At 37.3% G+C, this 23943-nt stretch overlaps 1 protein-coding gene across 12 annotated transcripts in view; it reads left to right on the top strand.

The window, feature by feature from the left end:
- Positions 1–23943, top strand: part of LOC6498859 (TLD domain-containing protein 2) — a 70482-nt gene that overhangs the window by 3996 nt on the left and 42543 nt on the right. For 4 of the 12 annotated variants that reach the window (XM_014910293.3, XM_014910297.3, XM_044714022.1 and 1 more), the window contains exons 1-2: positions 17276–17502; positions 17840–18078. Coding sequence is in view for 5 of the 12 variants with exons in the window: in XM_044714024.1 (XP_044569959.1) it covers positions 6844–7133 (290 nt within the window). In the remaining 7 variants the exon portion in view is untranslated. Of the gene's footprint in view, positions 1–6526; positions 7134–17273; positions 17503–17839; positions 18079–23943 lie in introns of those variants that run through there. The other 8 variants (XM_044714023.1, XM_032456364.2, XM_014910301.3 and 5 more) reach the window with 7 other exon arrangements.

The raw sequence follows: 23943 nt of genomic DNA, 5'->3' as shown, positions 1-23943 counted from the left end.
TTGTGAATTTCCAAAATTGCTTAATAGTTTTTCGCAAAAACTTTACCGCAAAAACCCGCAGGACTTTTACTTATTGTCTGTTTTCTGGCTAATGAGCCCCACCCACTCTTAAGTACATTCCCCCCAATGCGATTTTATTGGAATTAAGAAATATTTATATACATTTTCAGTTAAATTTTTGTCAGTGCATCCTCGTCTGCAAAAAGCCATAACTTTGGGGTCACTTTTGTCTTATTACTTTTCCGCGGACCTCAACAGAACCCATTCTCCTGAGATCGCACCTTTAATTGTCCTCATTCGCATTTTAATTGTGCCGCACGTGTCCTTTCCCATCCTTGCGAATAGCAAAGTCCACCCACCACACCTTGTCGTAATATTTAATGTTCCTTTTGTTTAGTACCTGCCGCGTATGTTAATTAAAACGTTGATAAATTGTTGGCTCAGCAGGAGTTTGCCAAGGACTTGGGTAAAAATGTTCTAGTTCAGGCTTACCTATATATGATTGCCAATGCTTGACATTTATTTGCAATATCTCTATTCCGAATTGCTAGTTTATATTACACACACTTTCATGTTTCATGTTGAAATGTCTCCCATATAGTTAAAATGCAATTGCCCCTAAGAATTGGCCTGAAACCTAAACTGGATGTTGTTCCTGTGGCTTATATCTAGAGCTACGAATACATAACTAACTAACCTACTCGGTTCTTCGGCAAACACTCGCCCACTCAGGCAGCCAGGCTGTCACATACATAGCCGCAGGGCGAACACTGCGTATACGTAATTTGCTGAGCAGGGCTGCAATTTAATCCACTTGTAATGCTCTTTTGTTATTGCTTAATCCGTTTGTGTACGGGCCTGACTGCGGCTACAAGTTGCAATTACAGATGCAGGGAATAATTGACAAGCCCGAAGATTCAAATAGAAATGCAAATGCAAATGCGAAGGCAAACTGCAAACTTGAAAGCCTCTGTGGGAAAGAGCCATGTCAATGTCAGAGAATTCTTTTCTTTTGTTTAGGATGGATGGTGGCATTAGTGCAAGTGAAGTGGCCACAATAGGATATTTTCTAGCATTTTCATCTCGTCAGGTATCTCGGGGATTTTTGTCGTAAGAACTATCCTGGCTTGGTTTTATCCCTCTAAGGTTCATCTAGCGAAGGTCTTGACCCAGTTACGACGCAAATATTACGCTTTAATATTCAAAGTCCAGCTCTATCCTAACAGCAACCACTTAATTAAGCAGAATTTCTCTTGTGTGTTTTCCTGTTGCCGTCGGCCAATTGATTTTGTCATGAAAACCAAAACCAAAACATTTCCCGCTCGTGTCGACGTAATTTCTGTCATATTTAGGCCCCACACTAGTTGGAAGCCATACGACATTTGTGTCTGCATGTTTCTCATGAAGCATTTGGATGAGCTTCAAGGTTGAAGGTGAATACACACTGGATTTTGGGGAAAAAATGTTAAAAAACAATAGTCGTAGTTTAAATTTGAAAATTTAAAAACTAAGCCCTTTAAAACTAAGATATTAAATGCTTCATTGGCCATGAATGCGAGTCATTGTGGTATTTTTCCCCATCTCTTTTTGTTTTAATGGGACGAGAACTGTGGGAACAAAAGCCAGATGACATTAAAATGGACTCTATCATAGGCATAAATTACATTTTCCAATGGCCAGAGCCACTTGACCATTTCGGTTTATGCAGTAGAGTACTCCGGCACTAGAATTTCCGATTTTCCGCCCTGTCAATTCCATTACGTATACGACCCGGTGGCCCAAAAGAACGTGTAAAATATGCGAATGCAATTTGCGTTTACTGGACGCACTCACACACACACACACACTGCAGAAAGAGTGGCTAAGTTTAATGCCCCGTCCCGTCCACATCCTGCCCGCGAGGACAATTGCACCAAATGAGAGTTGAACATTTCAATGGTGGGAATCCTCACAAGGGGCGTGCCAAGTGTAAAAGCAAACAGGACTGGGGGTTGGGGTTTGGTTGGGAAAAGGACTGAGCAAATGCAAATATTTTTTCAGTGTCAACTCAAGGATATCCTTGCTGTTTGCCCAGCCAGAAAGGGAGAGTCCTTTAGCCGAGAGGACTAAAACAAAATGCGTCCTGCAATTATGAATGAATGCAAGAAAAGGCAGCGAAAGAGCTAAAAAAAGGAAGTCAGCCAGGCGCCAACGGATGCGTTTGCGGAAACTGAACGCGGTCCACTATGCAAATGTCCTTTGTGGAGATGCACTGAGAAAATTGTTCATTTTAATTTACAATAGATATAAAATTTAATTCTCCCTATTGAACAAAAGCCATTAAATTTTAAAAGTCACAATTAATGACTTTTTCTTTAAAGCTGGCTAAAACCCTTTATATAATATGTCAGCACCCACCCTCTATTTTTTATTTCTGCGTCGTATATCTGTGACCTCGCCTAAGTGCATAGCCTTCAAAATGAGCGAACAAATTTCTGTGTAAGGACATTGGGAATGCCAGAGCTAAAGCCAGTCGGCAGTCATTACTCATCCGCCCACACATCCAAACACACTGACATTACTGACACAGTGGGCCATAAATGTAATTTTTATTCATATCTGCCAAGTCAAGTCAATAAATATTTTTATTCATTGAATTATAGTTACATTCATAGTGAAAGCAACTGAAAGTACTTCTATGAAATTCATTAGAAGAAAAACTACTCATTTTAATCCACTGTGCAGCCTTTAAAATTCGCTTCAAGTGCGAGTATTAAATGTGCCTGGATGCTCATTTCTTGTTCGCTTTGCAACTGCTAACAGATGAAATCCTTTTATGTTCAGAGCAGCTCAGCTCTTCCATTGGCCTGACGTGTTAGCGTTAGCGCTGCCTTAATTGCAGCATAAAAGACATCAAGCCAAAAATCGCAATTTTCCGGATAGTAAATTAAATATTGGAGGAGTGTAAACTTTCTGCTGTAGAGTTGCAGAAAATTGTTTTTAGCTCTCGCTTGCGACAACAAGATTATGTGGTCATGAAGAGCGAAAGCCATTACCATCGAGATCTTTACTTAAAATATGTAGCACACTTTTGCGCTGCTTGTGCTTTAGATATGAATGCCCCGATTTTAACAATAATTTTAAACAACTAAAATGGTAAAGATGCTAAAGATTGATAAAGATTGATAAGAAACAGGATCATAAATTGTTCCAGATTTTTTTAAGAGTCAAAGACAAACATTTAGCTATACATATAGACATCGTAAGGGGTTAAACAGAAATATTATATAAGGGTTATTTTTTAGAGATGAAACAAAAATGTAAAAACATTTACGAAAAATTTAAAACTAAAAAATATTTTGTTCTTAGATTTTGATGCAGAATGATGGAGAATCGATGTACAAATCGTTTAAGGTATTCCGCTCAAGAATCGGATAGAAATTGGCCGAGATAAAGACATTGCTGGGGGCCATATTGTCCTTCCATGCATGTTTCATAATTTTTGAAGGGGATCCCCCAGGAAAGTTAACAAAAAAACTAAAAAATATTTTGTTCTTAGATTTTGATGCAGAATGATGGAGAATCGATGTGCAAATCGTTTAAGGTATTCCGCTCAAGAATCGGATAGAAATTGGCCGAGATATATACATTGCGGGGGGCCATATTGTCCTTCCATGCATGTTTCATAATTTTTGAAGGGGATCCCCCAGGAAAGTTAACAAAAAAACTAAAAAATATTTTGTTCTTAGATTTTGATGCAGAATGATGGAGAATCGATGTACAAATCGTTTAAGGATCGGATGGAAATTGGCAAAGATACAAGCACAGATATAATATATTGTGATTTGAAATTCATGTATTTCATTAGAAACCACATAAAAAATTTTACACATTAAATTTTGATGAATATTCATAGATCAAGGATTGTCGTTTTAGTGGATACCAATTGCCAAAGATATATACATGACATGTTTTAAATGAAAATGTAGTGAAATTTCAGCTCTATTTTACTTATTCCGACATAACATAAACGCTATCCTTTCCATCTTTTAGAATTCCAAATTCTGGCCTCCCCACTAACATAAACATCGTTACAATCTTGAATCCGTTTAATATTTACCAATGCATAATGTGGCAGGCAGGGCAGCCCTTTTCTGGCAGTCCTCATGCTTTCCGTATCCTGTGCCCCGTATCCTGCATCCTGCTTTATGCATAATTCATTTAGCGGCTTCTGCATATTTCAAGGGCCGACACACTCTAATGCAACTTGACATTGGGTCTTTGGCCAAGAGCGGGCTGGGAATGTTTCAAGGTTGTGTTCCGTTGCCATTCTTCTCTCTTTCGGCACTGCATATCCTGTTGCAACTCATTCGCAATGTAAACGAAAAGTGGTGGAAATCATCGAAAGGATTTTTTTTTGAACATGCACAATTTTGAATGGCATTGAGTGCGTTTATTTTACGGAATTTGATGGTTCAAAATGCATTTCTGGCAAACGAAAGAGCGAACGTTTATACGGAATAGCTGCATGTCCTTGATAGGATTTCAGGTTTGCCGAAGTACGTTTCGCAATCCACTTAACATATTTGTGCATTGTAGTCTGAAAAGGAACCGTTTATTAGATTAAGGTTAACTTATCATAATATTTTTGGTTTTATAAATTCAAATCTCGTAATATTTGGTTCCTTGTTTTTTCTTGAAGGCTGTGAGAAGTGGAAAGTTTGACGCTTTTTACGCTTTTATAACAAACTGACAAAAAAAAAAGCCAACAACAAAAAAGAATCTGAAAATTGGCTTTGAATGTTGGTTAAAAGTTTGCAGGACTTTTTTGTTGTTGCTTGTTTTTAGGGTCGCTTAAGCCAAGTTCTTGTCAACGTGGTTAAGTAGAAGGCTGAAACTTTTTAGTTGATTTACACTTTGAAAATAAGATTGTTGGGAAACTTTTTTAAAAACGCCTTGAAAACGCAGTTTACTAATGGTACATACATTAATCTCGTTTCTTTCCAGGTTTGTTGCCCATCAGATACCCAATATCTAATCTACATATATAAAAATAATAATAAAGCTAAAAACTAAATTGTTTAGCATCCAAGAATTAACTAGAACACGCCACAAAGACACTGGACCCAGTACTACAAACAAACAAAAAAAAAAAAACCAATTGCAGCACCAAACAAATACGAATACTATACAGAACACAGAAACACACTGAACAAATATCAAATAGAAAGATTATGCATACTGCTAATTAAATTATAAATAGCTAAAGCCAATTAAGCAACAATGCTCGTATAACAGACACCTAACTAGCCCATATCCAATATATGTACTATCCGTAATCTATAGTCGCCTATAATACAATATATATTTGCGCCACAGACAGCAACTACTGCAAAAGCAACTACTCCACAACACTGAAACGAACAAATTAAACCAAAAACAAGAGATATAAAATAAGCAAAAACTGAATATATAGTTTGCCTTGATCCCCCATATAAATGTCTACCTAAATGTATCCAAAACGTTTACTCTTTGATCGTTTCAAAATGTTATACAACAACAAACAATGAACACCCACTCGTATTCTGTATGTGCCTTCGAATGTGCAGCATATACTGCTGCTGCTGCATCGGCTGATCATGCTACTATGCCCCATATCTGCTATGCCACCTATAGCTAACCCGACTGCTGCTACTACTTTGTGTCTATATCCAGTCAACAGCTCTATCCATCTAGCCAAAAACAGATATACCAAATACATATATGTAAATACAGACTCTACCCACAAAGTATAACCAACCGAATAGTTTTCAGTTGAAATGCCCAAATTTAATGATTTTTTGTTGCCAACTGAGACATTGGATTACTCTTAACCGACAACACTCAGATTGCTGAATTGCAGAATTCCAGACATTCCGGCCACACACGATCTGGAAATGTGCGTTTACGTTTCTTCCTGTGAATGATCCAAACATTTAACCACACCACTTTTCCAAACTTGTCAGAACTTTCCTCATTTCCTATTCTAGCTATACAGAAACTATTATCTTCCTAAATCCTCTTTGCAAATAAATAAACTATATCTATAGAAGGCATGCCTGCTTGTGATCGCTTAAGACTCTTATTCGGCTCTAATACCTTTTAAACCTTTAATATTTATCTATACAGATATCTACACTCCTACACTTTTATATACAGTTCATATAATACTTTGTTAACACCAACTATATACTACCTTTTTTTTGTTTTGGAATCCCATTCATTCTTTAACTTTTTTGTACAAAAAATATATACATTTTTACTGTACAATTTTTATAATATCCACAATCATTTAACATTTTTCGCCTGCACCATTTCTACACACTTGAAGAAACTCCCAACGATTCTTTTGCCTCTAAGTGTCGCGTATGCCAAATCAATAATTTATTTTGATAAATATATAAAATGTGAACGCCTTATGGGAATCCCCTTTTCTATACCGTTTTTTCAACTTCTCTCCTTTTTTCGATATTTTTTTCTTTGGTACATGCCTAACCCCTCCGAATAGCCAACTTTCACACACCGTTTACTACTTTTTGGCTCTATGTGCAATTTAAATATCAATAAACTCACCACCTAAGCAACAAAGTTAATCTTTATACAAAAAGATATATCAAAAGCAAGTTCAACTCGCTCGCTCGTTTTCTTCATCTAAAATCCAAAATAAAAATCAAATAAAAACAAAAAAAAAAGAAATTATAAAAGAAATCTTCAGATAATTGGCTTCAATTGAACTAATTGTTTTATGCTTCTGATTGTTTTATGCGAAATTCCTATCAATAACCAATAACCGCCAAACCAAAATCAAATTCAAATTGATCCGCAATGTCGCGCGAAAACTCGCCCCGGCACGGTTCGTTCCGGCGTAATCTGAACAGCAGAGATCAGGTGACAGGATCGCCCGGATCGCCGCACCACCACCAGTACCACCACCAACAGCCTCCGATCATGGAGCATGCCGGGGCACCCATCTCCACGTCCGCATCGAACATAGCCACCGTGATGGAGGATGGGGAGAATCCCATCCTGCCACCGCTCACCGGCTCGGGACCCAGTCGACAGCGATCCTTACGGGATCGCCTCAAAGACGGCATCACCGGCAGCTTCTCCTGGCAGTAAGTCATTTGTGAAACGTTTGATTTTTTTAAATTTTTGACGCTTCTTCTAAGACTTTAGTTTTGAAATTGTTTATCACTTTTCTCCCACAACCCTCAAAATTTGAAAACGTTTGAAATTCTTTTATGTAGATTTACTTTCCAGTAGTCTCAGTTCTCGAGTGTATGTTAAAGCTTTACCTTCTAGTCTTGAAAACGATTTAGTTATTATCCACACGAGTCTCAAATGCACAATTTAGACAGTAAGCCTGACAAACCCACGAACCCTGATTAAGGATCGCACATAGATTGCACAGCACTCTCTGTAAAAAAAAATGCATTAAATAAATTCCTTACCCAGAGTCCAACTCAAAAATGTAGGCTTTAAATTGCAACATAAACATATTTGGTAAGTGTGGAAAATAACTACTTATTTATTTATTATTATATGGGATTATTATATGGATTTTTAGGTTGAAAATTAAATGGAAAAATGTTTAAATAACATTTTTTAAAGAAAACAAAAGTTAAAAAGCTGTAATCATCATCGAGAATCCATCTAGTGGAAAATAACTACATATTTATTTATTGTTACATGGAATTTTTGGGTTTAAAAAATGAAAAAATGTAATTTAAAGTTAAAATAATATTTTCTTAACAAAACAATAGTTATATAGCTGCAATCATAATCAAGAATCGTTGAGTTGAACCATTAAGCTGAAAAGCTAACCCATGTTATTTAAACAAACATTATCTGAAAAAAAAATTGAAAGCGAAAGCAAGTCAAAATGAAACCACAACAAAAAAAAAATAAAAACAAAACAAGATACAGAACAAACAAAACGAAAACAAAGCAACTTGTGAAACTTGAACAGGCAATATGAATCACTGGCCATAAATCAATTGAATTTGGCATTTTAATTTTCCAGACTTTCTTTGCCGTGGCAACAAGACACAAAGGGAAAAAAGATATATAATTAATATAATACAAATATTAAGTGAAACAAAGTCGGTAACAAAAAGAAAAAGGGAGGCAGGTGCTTCTCGCGTAATTGCATTGTCAGGAATTACATAATAACTTAATTTACTTCCCAGTTGAGGGGCGTAAAAACAAGGATACATGCGACAGTTAACCAGGAAACATTTTAAATATTTATTCATATAATTGAATCATCTATACTAAGGATTCTATAGATATGTTTGGGCTTTCTAGATGTTTTATTTTTAAACACACAAAAAATATGACAAATTATACATACCAATCAAAAGGAACTTCAAACAATCTTTTTCTTAATAAAACCCTACTGCTTTGGTAAATTATTTCCATAAGTCAACATTGCGATTTATTTGCAAAACAATTGAAGCACGTGCAACACGACTTGAGGTCATCAAAAAAAGCTGTTCGCCCGGACTCAGGCCTCTACCTGTCCCCGTGTTGTTCACCCAAAAAAGTTGTTCTAAAGCCAGTTCGAAAGTTTTTGGCCAAAAGCAACAACAACTGGACTAACTTTTTGGACATTTCATTTAGAAGTCAAGGCAGTCAGGATGAAGGGTCCCCCAAAAAATTCCCATTTTTCCTTTTACCCTAACAAAAAAGGAAAAAGTTCACATTGGTCTGAGTTATTTTCCACTTGGCGTATGCGTAATATTTCTTGTTCCAGAAACTTTCACTTTTTGTTGGCAAAGTGCTGTTCTGCCCCACCTTCACCATCGAAACACAGCCTGGTTGTGCCATTTTCATTATATAGAATTTTTATATAGACACTCCTGTCAGAGTAGTTATCGTTGTCATCGTCGCTCAAGCCATTTGACCTTCAAAGTTTGCCGGAGAAGACGAGGTCATTTTTTGCTGGCACTTGTACACAAAGAAAAAAGTCAAGTTTTTTTACTAAAAATTAAACTTTCAAATTTTTATTTTCAAACTAAGTTAAAAGAAACCCTTAATGAAAGTTTGTGAGGGATATTTTAAATATTTTTCTCTTTGAAAGACTCATTGGGAAAAAGAATTTCTTAATTTTTTCATGTATGAAAAATCGCACTTGTATCTTGTATCTGAGAACTCTTTAAAACTTGTTCTGTGAGTGGACAGCTGCATCTGGAGATTGCATCTGTGTGGGGCACTTCCTTTAAACACTTTAAGCTGGTAATTTATAACCTTGAAACCCTTTCGAGGTGGCCTTGATCGCAGATTTCGTTGTTGCCTTTGTTTACGTGGTGCGGTTACCATCCTTTTCACCCGCCGGCCAGGTAAAGGCTGTTCGGCCTTTTTCAGGTTGTTGTTTGGCCACTTTTTGTTATTTAAGCCAACTCGTCGAGACCCAGACTCTGGCTCAGACACATGACAGCCAGTCGAGTTGCGGAATTTATTTGCATTTCGCCTTATGGGGAAAAAGTGTGTTACATAAAATGATGTTCGCTTTAGATATACGAGCTTTAAAAAGTGTTTTTGAAATCCCATAAAAATTAAGTTCTTCAAATATTCTTTCAAAATCAGCCTTGACCTGGCTGTTAGGTTGAAATCAAACACTTATTTAGACACCCACACACGATCCCCCACGATCACTCAACCGCTAATTGAAATTTCAGGAGCGATTCTCAAGTCTGGCTTTTGTTTTGCAATGAAAACAATCACAATAAAATCATAAAAAATCGAAACATTTATTGGTTCCCGACAGGCCTCTTAAGATCAGCAAATAATATAGCAAAAAATAATCTCACCCCACACGATAGCAGTTGAAATTTAAATTAAATATCGTATGTGTGAATATTTTGTTGTTTTGCTTTTATGGGGCAGCATTAAAACCTATGACGATGCCAGGCACGTCGCAAAAAGAAGCGTTGGTGGCTGATAATAACGATAATGGCCACAATGATGGTGGTAATGGATGGGTGGGCGTTTCCTCCACCAGCTATTGACAAAGCCCGGCGCTACTAAATCCTTAGCTCAGCCAAACGTTTTAAAATATATCATTCACTTGGAAAAAATGTAAAATTCTTTATTATTTACTTTTGACCATATACTACAGGAAAAATAGTTCTAATTAAATTGTTAGTATACTTTTTATGCAGAGTTACTTACACTGACATTGACCAAATGTAGCAGTTGACCCTGAAACGATATATTCGAGAATGTCACTCTCTCTGCCGCTAAATAGCTGCTAAATTGTTAACTCATGTGTGTGAAAGAGCTTCTGGTGGTGTGTGGAAATGTGTGTGTCTAAAAGCATTTCATGTTTGACTTTCACTTGCAGCTGTGACGAGCTGCAACGCTCATTGCTGCCTGCTAGTTGCTGGTTGCTGCTGCCTGCTCGTAGCGCCTGTCAACGCCAGCAACACTATGACAACAGCAACACGCTCGTTTTGTGTTCCCCATGTTGTTGTAGGCCCGACATTGTTTTTGGCCATAATTTGCATCGATTGCATAGTGGTGCGATGGATGATCTCACACAAGCATTAATAGAATGTGTGATTTTAAAATCAAATGACAAGACAGGGTTTCAAGACCTTCAGTTTGTTGCTGCAACATAGCATTCACTAATGTGATGTGATTTTCTTAAAGTAGTTTTTAAGATATATTATAGTTTTAGTTAAAGAAAATATTTAGACAGAAATTCGTATATTTTTTGTCAATTTATTTTATTAAATATTATCCTTTGAATGCCTATCCTTCACCACAGTGCCTGCCAAAAGCGCACTCATCCGTTGGGCGTTTTCGGCCTGTCCCGTGTTTGCGACTGTTGCTGCGGTCGTGTATCCAGCCGAGGATAAAATGCAACGTCAATGTTGTCCACTGTTGTTCCTACCCCTTTACATCCCCCGGTTCGTATATGTACTTCTCACAAATTTTCATTAGTGTTATGTCCTGTCGCCGACAACTGACTGCTTTTCATCCTGCCCCTGCCATTCTGGCATGGGATTGGGCGTTGCCTTAGTTGGGACACATTTGGTTATAGTGTTTGCGTTTTCCATAACGATTATGACATACAGTTTAAAAGAAATGACAGTCAAAATTACTATTACCATATAAACCCTTTCTAAACCAATCCTGAATTTAGTTTAGAAAAGTAGATTTGTTTTATTCTCTCCGATTTTCCAACATTTATTGTAACTTTTGTTTGAAAGAACTCTCATATCATAAATCAAATCCATCACTTGGCTGCGTGACGCTCGTGGCATTATAATCGCATCGTATAGTCAGTAATCCCCTAGTGACAGTCTTAATATATAACCTGTAATAACTATGCGGCACATCCATTAGTTCATTTATTATCAAAGTAGCATTTAGGCTTGCCGAGCCTCAAGCCCCCAATTATTGCGATCCAATAGTATAAATGCTATTTTGATAATTGCCCATTTCTCAATTTAATGTCATCTGAATTTAATTTCTCTGTGAATTGCCTTATGAAAAATGCAGTGACCGGTGAGGTGGGGACTCGACCAACATTTGGGGCTCTTCTAAGAAAATGTATAGCATTCAAGAAGACATATATATGACGTTTAGATACCATAATATATCTATATTCTATAAATATGTATATAAGCCACGATGTCTGGCATTTTTGGTGGTTCTGCCGCCGACATTTTGCGCCTGACACTTTGTAAACAAACAACAATTTTCGTATTTCTTTTCATAAATTGCGACGAATTATATTTTGTTATCTAAGCACAAGATATCCACACAAACAATTGCATACGAGTGTATGCGTATTTAATGGAAATGCCCGACGAATGAAAATAAAATGCACTTAGCCAAATTGTCCGCATCCATTATTAATAAAACGAAGTAATGTCTCATATCGCATTTTTTTTGGGACTTTAATGCTCGGCTGAATTCGAAGGAATTATTTATTTCTCCAGAGTGATGTTTGTTCGCCTTAAATTTGAAATGAGAATATAAAAGATTAACAGTTAGTAATTGTAACATTTGCATATCGTTTCGAAGTGAAATGCTGGACTAGGAGAAAAAATTTTCTACCTGCAAGGGGGATACATATTTAATCGATTTTCACACCCTTTCCAATGGCCATTTCAATGCCACACGAGTCGCCATGCCAATCATCAATTTGGCATTCAATCTACGAGATTGCTCATATATATCAATATAATTATCTGTCATTATTGTTCAGGCGAACACATTACGCGAACAGTGTTTGCTTCGGCGCTATCGATTGTCTCGGATCGGTGTTCAGGTTTGTAGTCGCTAGTAGTGCTGTTGTTGTCCTTGCTAATCGAATTCAGCATTATGATTTGCTTTACAAATTTATTGCTTTTGAAATTGGCCTAAACGCGTGGAATTAGGCATACGGCAAGGCAGTTAAACATAAACAAGGATATGAGAGCGAGCCGACAACCCGGGGGACTGACACGTGAGCCCCAGATCAAGGGAACCAAATAAGGCTAAACAGCTCAATTAGTTTCCCGGCAGCATGATTTATTGACAGGTTACCTCAAATCTATAACATTCACAGAAATATTATTTTTGTGGGTTTATCGGTCAATTGTTATATCTCAAAAGGCCTTGCCACACCCCAAATAATATACGCATTTATTAATCAAAATTAATTTAATTATAAACAATCTGCTTATCCGCTCAGCTACCTGATATTTTTCAACAAGTATTGGCCAAAGAAGCCGCCGATAAGGCAGCCCACAAAGTCATCCCTCCCAGAAATTTCCCTTTTTGGTTGGTGAGGGTGGAATTTTTCCATAAATCCTCAAAATTCCATGGAGATAATCAGGTAGAAAGTATCTTTGTTTTGTTTGCGTTCTACACAAATATTTATTTGAATTGCCCATCAGAAATGGAAAATTAACGAGATTAGGAGTAGTTGTAGTCGAGTTGAGGTGACTTGATTTGCATCACGTATACCGGCTAGTGAACCTCCAAAAGTAATATTTTCCAAAGTGATAAGGCGAAAATGGTTAGAAAAATATTATAAGTTTCCGTAATGGAAAAGCAGAGGCTACTTACATAAATATTTTTACATTAATTAGTAAATAATCAATACAAGATACAAACAGAAAATAAGAAACATTAATATTAAACCTTTTAATGATCAGCGTGGCCATAGTGTTTAAAAGTTTGTCTTAACAAGAAATATATCTCTCTTGGACACCATTTTGCTGATAAATCATATTTTAAGTCTTGTGATTCCATGATGGGCCATTTGTAATAATTCGATTGCGTGCTTGTTGGGGTAATTGATGTTTCGTTTTGACTCATAAATAAAATATTTGTCTATTGTTCAAAAAAGTAAATTCCTTATTTGCTTTTGCCTTTGCCGTGTCAAGTTATTGAAATAATAAAAAAAAGTTAAATTAAAAAGTCTATATGCTACCAATGACATTGACCCGTTTAAAGGCGCCTTCAACGGTGGCAAGAACATTGGCAAAATACAATAAACGTTGATAAGAGTTGAAGAACGCTCCTACCATTTTTATTTACCCTGTAAATAAATTATAAATCATGGGCCCCCCAATGGGGAAAAACAACAGCTCTTGATTTTTTGCTTGTTTTTTTTGTTTACAAATTTCATGTTGCAATACAAATTGATTGACTGAATAATTGGAATCGAAATTGGATTTTCCAGCAAACGGACAATAATGCATGAATATTTAAATATGCTATGACAAATGTTTTAGCACGGCTATCCCCCCCTCTCCAACTCCGTTCAGAACCGGCAAGGCAAATGTCAGTGGATCTGTCACTTCCTTTGGCAACTCGTTTCCAATATCGGATTCAAAATAAAATTTATGTTCTTGACAGCAACCTTTGACAGCAATCTTTTTGAATAAAACAAATTCATTAATTAGTTTTTCGTTTTGCTATTGAAATATTGAATAAAAAATAGATCAGAATTCTTGTTGAGTTATGGGCTTGGTGACAGAAATAGTTTAAAATAATACTCTACGTAAGGAAATTTAAAATTCATATAGAAGTTTATTGATTATATTTTCAAAAAAGTAAATATTCGCTGTTATTCAAATTGCAATTTAAAAGCCATTTTGCATATCAATCCGAAATTTCAATTTAAATCCCATTACAAATTTTATAACTGCTGGAATATAAATATTTTGCGCCACTTCAGATACAGAGCATTTGCACATTTAGTTAAATTCTGGCACGTTTTCGCAATTGTTTTGCAAATTTGTGGCACATTTTATTGAATGAAAAATCGGATGGCGCGCCAAAAGCGACCAGGATTGATTGAAAAAAGCCGAAATGCAAAAACAAAGCTCAGCTGAAAAGCAATAAACTAATAAAAATCTCATCCACAAATGACGAAGGGTCTTTGGTGCATCCCAATAAATTCAATTTTTATACAGCAACTTAATTAAATAGCCAAATGAAAGGTAAATAAAGTCGGAAACAAAAACATCCATTCAGTCGATACACACACCCGAACATATAGTCCAGACAAACACCATTTCTTGGGGTTAGTAGGTGGGGGTGCTCGAAAACTCTGCCAAAAAAATATAAAAAAATGCATTTTTCAACTGCCTTGCAGCAACAACGGAATCGTTTGAATTTTTTCCTTATTTAAACGAAATTTGTATTTTCCTGTCAAGCCGGTTTTACTTCGTTTTTCTTTTTTCTGCCATTATTGGACCACACCAGCCATGTGCTTCTACACAGAAAAATTATTTTATACAAACATTATGAGTTTATTACAGATTTATTTTTATAAATTATTAAATAATAAAGTCTTATTTAAATTTTATTTTCTTTATTATTTAAAAAATATAAATTTTTCTGTGTAGCATGGCTGTTATCCTCGTCACTTGCCAAACCAAACAACTTGCAGCCAATGCTGTGTTGATGCTGTTGCGGCGACTTTTGCTATTTTTAGCAGCTGCAACAAAAAGTTGGCGAAACATTGCTGGCCAGATACTTGGTTTCGTTGTACCTTCCGTCATATGACGGAGGAGAAGGAAAAACAAAAATTAAAAAGTAAATCTTTTTTGCTTTCGTCGAGCTTTGCATATTCAACAGCGGCTCTGGGAACTTTGTCAGTTGGAGGCCATGGGTATGGCGAACAATTTTTAAGCTTCAATCATTTCGTAAAACTGAGCAGCTAAATTGTCATTTGTTATTTAAATGAAGCTCCTTAAATGGAAATACTCTTTTCTACCGTATTTTAATTTGACAGTCCACTAAAGTTCGCTCTGGTTCGAGCTGGTGTATTATGATAATGAAGTAAGGCAGGTCAGGATTTTAAAAACTTCAAAATGGAGCAGCTCTGGAGAATCTCCCTGTGTAATAGTACCAATTTTAATATTATTTTTGTTGTTTATTACTCTCAAGTAGGATAAAGTAGCTTGATCTTTTGCTTTTTAGGGGTTATTTCTTAGATTTTCATACGAACAACGAACTTTAAAAGACCCTGGATTTGCCATTATCCATTGACATAGCCATGCCCATAAATATAGTCATAGATTTAGTCATAGCTTAAGCCGTACATGCGATAGAGCTTTTTTACGGCCCCCAAGGCGCATTCAAAAACATTTACATTTTAGTTCAGACAATTTATGATTGTGTAATAATATTGAAGGCTGCAAATTATAGTCGTCAGAGTCCAAAAACTGCGGCTAAATCGAATGCGGAGAGCAAGCGAGATGGCCAGAGTGGGTGCCATAGGGAGAAGGAGGGGAAAACTGCCAGCCACCGCCGCCAGAAATGATGTTGCACTTTTTGATTTCGTCGGGTTGGGTTATTGGAAATTTGCATAATTTGCAATTTAAGCCAAGTCATGCGTTTTAAATGAGCCAAAGAAAAATGTAGGGGGTGTAGCGGATAGCTAGAGAATAGGGGAAAATCAACCGTTACTGGTCGAGTGAAAGAAATTCTCAAGGTTAAATTGAAAATTCTATCCTTCTCTCACTCTTTCACCGGCGATGAAATGCGGTTCACCTTAGGGCAAACGCTTCAACCTTGGCTATAATTTCCTTGTTGCGGGAGGTGAGGAGGAGGAGGAGGCTATCGTAATTGCAGCACTTTCACCCCCTTACCAATGACCTACATTAAAGTTGAGGAAATGCATTTGCCGTCGAGAAGCTTCAGGCGAAATCAAATAATTATAGTGCTGTTTTGTAGAGTGACAACAACAACAACAATACTCAAAAAAAACTACGGCAACCGCAGTGGAAGCAGTGGCAACGGCGTCACATGGCGTATGAGTAATTTAAATGAAATTACAAAGTCGCCGCAACTGAATAACCTCCAAAAAAATAGCAACAATAAGTGTATCGCGATTGCAATTGAAAACAAGTTCATTGCACATGCGCAGCACATTAGAAGCCGAGCTTTAAGTGGCAGCAACATGTATCTAGCATATGTATACCGCTCGCTGGCAACATGTATCGCAACATGGAACCACTCACACATGGAAACGGAAATAAGCCAATAAGCAGGTTTTTGGCCTGCAACAAACGAGTTTATTGCAGCACATGCCGCCAGGTGAGAGAGAAAAAGTGACTGAGGAGTTGAGGGGTGGTTGGGAGGTAGATAGTACTGAGAGTATGGTGAGAAACCAGGTGCGACTGCGCCGCGATCACTAAACACCAATGTTGCCAGATGAGCATTGAAGAAAACGCCAGAAATGGCCAAAACATAAGATATTAGGAAGGCTTTTCTGGGTTATATTATAATTTCTATAGATTTTGCTTTTGAAATGATAAAAATATAAAAATAAATGTCGAGATTATCTGAGTAAAAATGAAATTACTCATGTTTGAGTTACATTTTTCAAAATATTGATAAAGTTAATGTAAAAAATATGTATAGAGTGAAACAGGGCAAGTTTTAGGGAGAAAAATAGGCCGAAAGAACTATTAAAATCGCATTTTGATATCTTAAAGATACATTTAAGAAAGATACCATTTATAAATCCCCAAAAAAAAGTCCAAGGATACAGTAATAGCCTCTATACTCAACCTAATGCAGTATTTAACTTTTTACTTTGAACCACTCTTAAGAGGTATAATTCCTCCATAGACCCTTATCAGAATTTTTACTATATTGAACCCCCATAACCCGCCAGATCTGTCGGGAACATAGTTAAACTGACAACACTGCCGCCGCCGTCGTCGGCGATCGTTGAAATCGTTCGGCTGGCTGGTTTTCGGCTCTCGACTTTCTGAGACACTCACCGCTCGTCGTTCAAATTTGAAATTTCGTTCGATCACTTTAATTTTTCCATTTGCAACGATCGCATCGTCAAGTAGCTCCGCTCCTAAAGAAACCACAGAGTAGAAAATCCCGCGCCAAACGAATACGAAACAAAAATCATAAATACAAATTAAAAATAAAACAAAAATTAAAAATCGCGCGCGCGCTTCAAAAGTCTGTGCTAAATAATGAGATAAATGTGCAGCCGCAGCGAGAAATATTGTAAAGATTATTTTTAAAAATATGATCGGGTTTTGTTGGGCCATGTGTGCGTGGTGGCTCTGACAATTGCAGTCTGTTGATTATTTTTCTGCGCTCATTTTTAGGCCGTCTGTTGCATTTCAGTTGCACATTAATGTCTGCTGGTCCGTCCTCAGCCATAAAGTGCAATTATTAAATAAAAAAATATTAAAGATTGCCCAAGGCATTTCTACCAGTTCCTTAACCCCAACAGAAGTCTGTATCTGGAATATAAATATTTTAGGGCAAGGAATATGATCAACAAAATGCAATTGCAATAAATTAATTCGAAAAATAAATATTTTTAAAATACCCACAGAATTCGGCAACTTATCTGCTCTTCGTAAAGTGTAAAAGAGTGTTTAAGATAAAGCCAAACTAAGGAGAATTTATCAATTTCGAAAATAGTGCTGTTTTTAAATCAATCAAAAGTGTCAAAAAAGTGCAATTTAATACCAATGAGAAATGTGACTAATCAAGCCAAGGCAAACCATTTGACAAGTACAATTAAATAAGGAAAAGTGTCGAGCTTTAACGAACAACTAAAATAAACTAAAGGTATAGAAATATTTTTGTATTTTTTTGTGATATAAATGGTTAATAGCTGCGCTTTTTTTTTTCGAAAACTCAGTTTAGGCCTCTCTCTTTCTTATCTATTTGTTCGGGATTGTTTTAGGCGCGGCTTGCGGTATCTTTTTTTTGCCAGTTTTTCAGTTTCTTTGTGCAGTGAACGGTTTTAGTTTTAGTCAGTTGTTTTAATGTACCGTTAGAGTGGTTAGAATTTTTTCCCAAGCTATGGTTTTTTTTCGGGGAAAATTCTGTCAAGCAAAAAATGAATTCCGAAAAGATCAAAGCTGGCTTCACATTCACTTTTATGTGCTGGCCGAAATTATTGTTATTATATTCTGAGGCATTTCGCTCGCCTGCAGGTCATGACATCCATGTAATATCTTATTGTTAGTTATTACAATGCGGCCCCCTGTGGCCAAAAGTAGCAAACAAAAAACGAGAAAACAGCTGACCGACAGAAAAAACAAATGAAAAAACTTGGCCAACAATGACGAATACGACCGAATAATAAAAAAAAAAAAATCCAAAGACCTACGCCTAATTTAAGGTCATCAGCACAATAAAACAACAACAATGACAATGGCAACCGACGATGAAGAAGAGGCAGGCAGCTTTGGCTACAAAAAGTTCAAGTCGCCAGTTTCTCTGGCTTGTCGCCTCGTCATTTCTGATATTCGGATTTTCTGATTTTGTCTATGGCATGGCATGGCATGGCATGGCATGGGATGGCTTGGCTTGGATGGCCCTTCTTCCATGCCATTTGTGTGGAGAATTAAAAGGCAACGGTATACCAAAAAGTAATGGACACAAATACACGCATACATATTCGTAGTTACGGGCCAAATACAGTTCGTTTTTTCCCTCCCAAAAAATCTCATTTGCCTTTACGACTTGACCCGCAAAAAGTTGCCATAAATTATAAATTAAAGCAAAAAGTTCACTGACAAACAATTATTATCTAAAAAAAACTTTAAAACTTTATAATTAAAAAATAATGGTCAAACACCTCTACTTTGCAATAAAAAAAAAAACTAACCAAAAACTAGTTTAAAACAAAAATATTTGGCAGACTGTTTGGCGACTTTATGAAATCTCTTTGATTTTTGAGAAAAAAAGAATTCTCAACTCAAGAGACTCTTTCCGATTTGTTTTAGTATATAGTAGGGGTCTCGTGTTCCTTTTATTTATGTTTCTTTAAAAATAGCCCCAAAAAATGCGTAAAACCCGCAGACAAAAACAAATTAAAATTAGAATGTTAAAGCCAAAAAATGACATACTTAGGCACTCGGAAAGTGAAATGTTTGTATCTGTTGTTTGATATTTTTTAATAAAAAATATATGTATGTATATACGTTTAGTGCGATGCAATCGATCAAAATTTGATAGCATAATAAATACGGATTAACTTTTCAGTTTCCAATTTGACGCAATTCAGCTAAATGCCGCACAAAGCGCTGATATAATTTTTATTGACAAAGCCATTTATCACGATGTCCCGCTAGGTGTGCATAAATTTAAGGCCACGTGATGGCGTCCCACTTGCCAATAGTAGAAAAAAATTAATAATAGTTTCTATACTGATAATTTTTTAGTCTGTTCTAAACATGTCAATAATGAAATTCTAAAAAACAGGGCGTGGTTCACGTAAGCCCACAATCCACTCGGCAATTAAACTTGTCAGGAAACAGTTGTAAGAAATATAAGAAGAAATATAATATGGAATATGGCCGGTATATAAACAGAATTAATAAATTGCAAAAGCAACACGGAAATGCAATTTACCAGCAAGTATCTACGCGTAGCTTTTGAATCTGGTTTTAAATACTTTTTATTGATTTTAAGTGACAGCCAGAGACCGTAGCTCGCCACTCGGCTCTCGGCACAAGGAAGTACATTCCTGAGTGACTTGGTGCCCAAAAGGAGGCTTGTCACAAAGCACAGAATATTTAAATCAATAATTAACATACACATATATGTTTTTACACATTTTTTATGCGTTGTTCTCTTTTTATGTGATTTATTTATGGGCTTTTGTTTGCCGCTGTTCACCTTACTTACCTGCCCGGGTCTCAGACAAAGAGGCTTACTGACATTTGTTTGCTCAGGTTGGCGTCAAAAATTGTCATAATTGCACAAATAAATATGAATCTATACAAATATATATTTATAAATACCCGCGAAATTCAAACAAAGGCACTTTACACGTCCGTCCAAGTGTTTCGATGGGCAGCCAGTCTCCCCAGACTCTCTCCACACACAAGTTTTTGATTTATTGTCGGGAATCAATGATTTAATAAACAAAATTTTTGAATATCTTGACGAGTGGTCGTAAAATTTTTATTACACATTTGGCTAAAGTGTGCCAAAGCGTCCGAATGCAGCTGCCAAAAAGATGCTTGGCCGAAATGCTCGATAAATTTTGTATATATTAGTTGCGGTTTCTGTCGATAGGATCAATTTGATAAAATGCGCATTAGGAACTGGACCGTAAACTAAACCTTATATTATAGTTGGCATTAAAACCAAGACAGACAGATCTCTAGGAAATTAAAATATTTATTAGCCAGGGAGTGTTGCCAAATTTTCACTTCCACTTCCTAGAGACACCCACGCAAACTATTGGTTCTCCTAACTATTTTGATCATCAATCAAATAGCCGGGTGCACTTATAACTCATAACCAATTCCAATCATCGGCTTTATGAATGTTGTTTTATTAGAACCGTTTCCGTTTTGCATATTGATTGCCTCACACACTTGTCCAAAAAACAGCCACGAGGCAGGCGATTCTACGAGTGTATCGGATAGCTTTTCCCATTCCGGAGAACGACCCACCCATGTGATACGCATTTGGTTCCGTCTTTGGTCTTGTTTCGGGGCACTTGTAATTTGTTTACTTATATATTTCGCCATTTCCGAAGCTGTTCACAATTTGCGGAACACAAAGTTGACGATTGATTGGGTTCGATTGAGCGGAATAGTTGCGAGGGAGACAGTTGATCTCGGGCGGTGAGTTCCGAACTGGTTTCACTAAACAAAGGCGTCGCAAAACGGATCGACTTCCGCCATGGTAAGATACTTTTGTTTTTGTTTGGCACTACAGTAAATAATTATCGAGAGCCGCGAAAACCACAGTCAGCCAGAACACTTTAATTGTTGACCGGCCTGAGAGCACAAAAGATACAGATACTTTCAGGTAGAGATACATACATGTTCTGGGCACTCGAGAGACGGGGGGAGCGACCAAGTCAGCATTCTTTTTGCGGCCAGCACAGGTTCTCACACAAATCGGCTCAAGTGTCACGGTTATGGATTATGTCATTTCATGTCGCCATGTCGGCCAGGCAATGCCCGCTCTCCAGTTACCAATAATCCCCCAGTAGCCCCCCATCATCACTTTTGACACCACTGTCCCCCCAATATGCCCCTCATATCAGCTTGTTTGTCAGTCTGTCGTTAGCGGCTCTTGAGTATCATGAGTTCTAGCCGGATTTATATCGAAATTTGTTCACAAATTTATTAATACTTTAGGACCCATAGAACAGGTGTTGTTGGAAGTTTGAGACTTTTTGCTCAAAAGCCATAATATTTAATCGGATTTATTTAAGAGTGTCTAAGTAATACTCAGTCCATGATTAAATAATATTAAGAAATAAAATGTCTCACTTTTCGTTTTAAACTGGCTGTTCAGTACAAACATTAATCATCATTACTAATTTTTTTTATCATCTGTAAGATTCCAGCAGTTCTGAAATGTATCGTATTCTCTTCGGTATACGAATCTGGAATTTTTATGGTCAAAACTTTGTACGTGTTTTGAATACCAAAGAACCCGGCCTTTGTTCTAAGCATTCCAGATGATGATAAGATTATTGTGTCATCGGACGGAGAGCTTCGTTCATATTTGTTTGCAAACAAAATGATTTCCTTTCGATATTCCAAGGGTGTTTGTTATTAATTGTGGAGCTCCACCGCACCCACAGATACACAGGTGGTGTCTGTAACCCAAAAACGAATCTCAAATTTCGGGGAACGCTTATCTGGAGACGAATTTTCGAGAATTGTGTTACCATTTTATCTTCCAGATAAAATTTGCAACTTAATTGGTAAAAAGAAAGGGGGTTTGGATGATACCTTGTTTATAAGTAGTACTAGTAGTAGTTTATAAATATCATTCTCAAATGGCTAGAATAGAGGAATATGATCATGTTCTGTGGTTGAGATTCCTATATCAGTTTGAAGTCTGATGAATGAAATACGATTTCTCACTGGAGCCCACCTTTCATCACTGAATGCCCTCAAAGGAGTGTCATTAATGAACTAAAGAAATAAACAAATAGGGCCGCTTTGCCAAGAATCCCACCCCACACGCCTCGAATCGATGACCAACGAGCACCTGATCCAATCACCCCACCCATTTTTCTCCCAGCTTAGAATATACATTTTTGTTTTTATCGCAGAAAGGAACACTCCCACGTTAACGCCCACGCCCACTTTATGGACCCCACCTAACGCATTAGGTGTGCAAGCCAGGCCGAGTGTAAACTGGTTGGTTAGGTGATTGAATGGACAGCCAGGCAGCAGGCAGGAATTCGCCAGTGAGCAAACACGGTGTATCTGGGGGTCTATTAATAAAGCCAAAGCCAAAGTCGCAGCCGTCGTCTTGTCATGCGAAACTGGGCCTAAACAAACCGGCGCCGAACTGCTGATGCAATTGCTGGCGCAGTCTGTTGCCGGGGCTATTTGATTGCCGGTACGTATGTACTTGTGATTCCGAAAAGGAAATGCAACCGACTGGATAAACAGAACTGTATCTTACAGATATGTAAACTTTAGAATTTCGCAGAGTTATCGTCAATTGAGACGAATGTTGTTTTCCGGCGAATGTGGCTGAGACACTGCTGTTGTCGTCGCCGACCACTTGACACTTTTGCTAATGACAACGCCCGCTAAAACGGTAGCCGGCACATGTAGATACATTTGTATCTTTGCGCTTGCACTCTCTGTGTCTCCCTCGCACACGCACAAAGGCTTCGACTTGGCACGGTTCATCGACACTTTGGCGCGACCAGTTTTGTTTTCAGTTCGAAAAGATCATTGGGGGACAGGGGGCTCACAATCACAATTATCGGTTGTAATAGGGAAACCGAACCGATCAGTTCACCAATTAATTATTCCGATTTTGTGATTTATGGAGCAAATTGGCGACAGGCGACAACCCTAGGAGTACTACTTACTGGATTTCTACCCGACAAATGGCTTGGAATTTCGTTTTGTTTGCTCCCGGGTGTCGCACATGATATCGAAATTTATGAATTTAAGACGATTATTAGCAAATTGTTTGTTCAACCGGTTTGCCAGCGACGATGGCTAACAGTGGTGGTGGGGGGTAGTGGGAGGAGTAAGCCTTATAAACAATTGGCAGCTGCTTACGAAGATTATAAGGAGGAGGAGGCAGCAGCATCAGCAGATGAAAGCCATAAAATGTTAAATTAAATGTCTCTCAGTTGGAATATTTTCAAATTAGATTTCCCTTTCATCTGGGGCAGCCACGCCTCTCTCTCTCAACTGTTTAGGGCATTAATGTAGCAAATTACTTCAACACAACGTCAGACATATCGTTTACATGCCGGGCACACGCGATGTATCCGCCAATTGTCGTGTATAGATACATTTGTATCTCGTCGCCTGCGCTCTCTGTGCTAACCATTGTTGTGCCGTCTGAGTGGGTTTATTTATATCGTCGTGTTGCGCTTGTTTCAGTTGCTGCTTTTGTGTCTGTTGCATGTTGTCTCTTCTGCTTGTTCGCATTTTCAATTCATTTGGCCCCATAACGTGCTTACACTGTCTGTGG

The sequence above is a fragment of the Drosophila ananassae genome, chromosome 2L (assembly GCF_017639315.1).
Source record: "Drosophila ananassae strain 14024-0371.13 chromosome 2L, ASM1763931v2, whole genome shotgun sequence".
NCBI lineage: Eukaryota > Metazoa > Arthropoda > Insecta > Diptera > Drosophilidae > Drosophila > Drosophila ananassae.
Note: the sequence above shows the minus strand (reverse complement) of the source record. Positions and strands in the feature narration are given on the sequence as shown.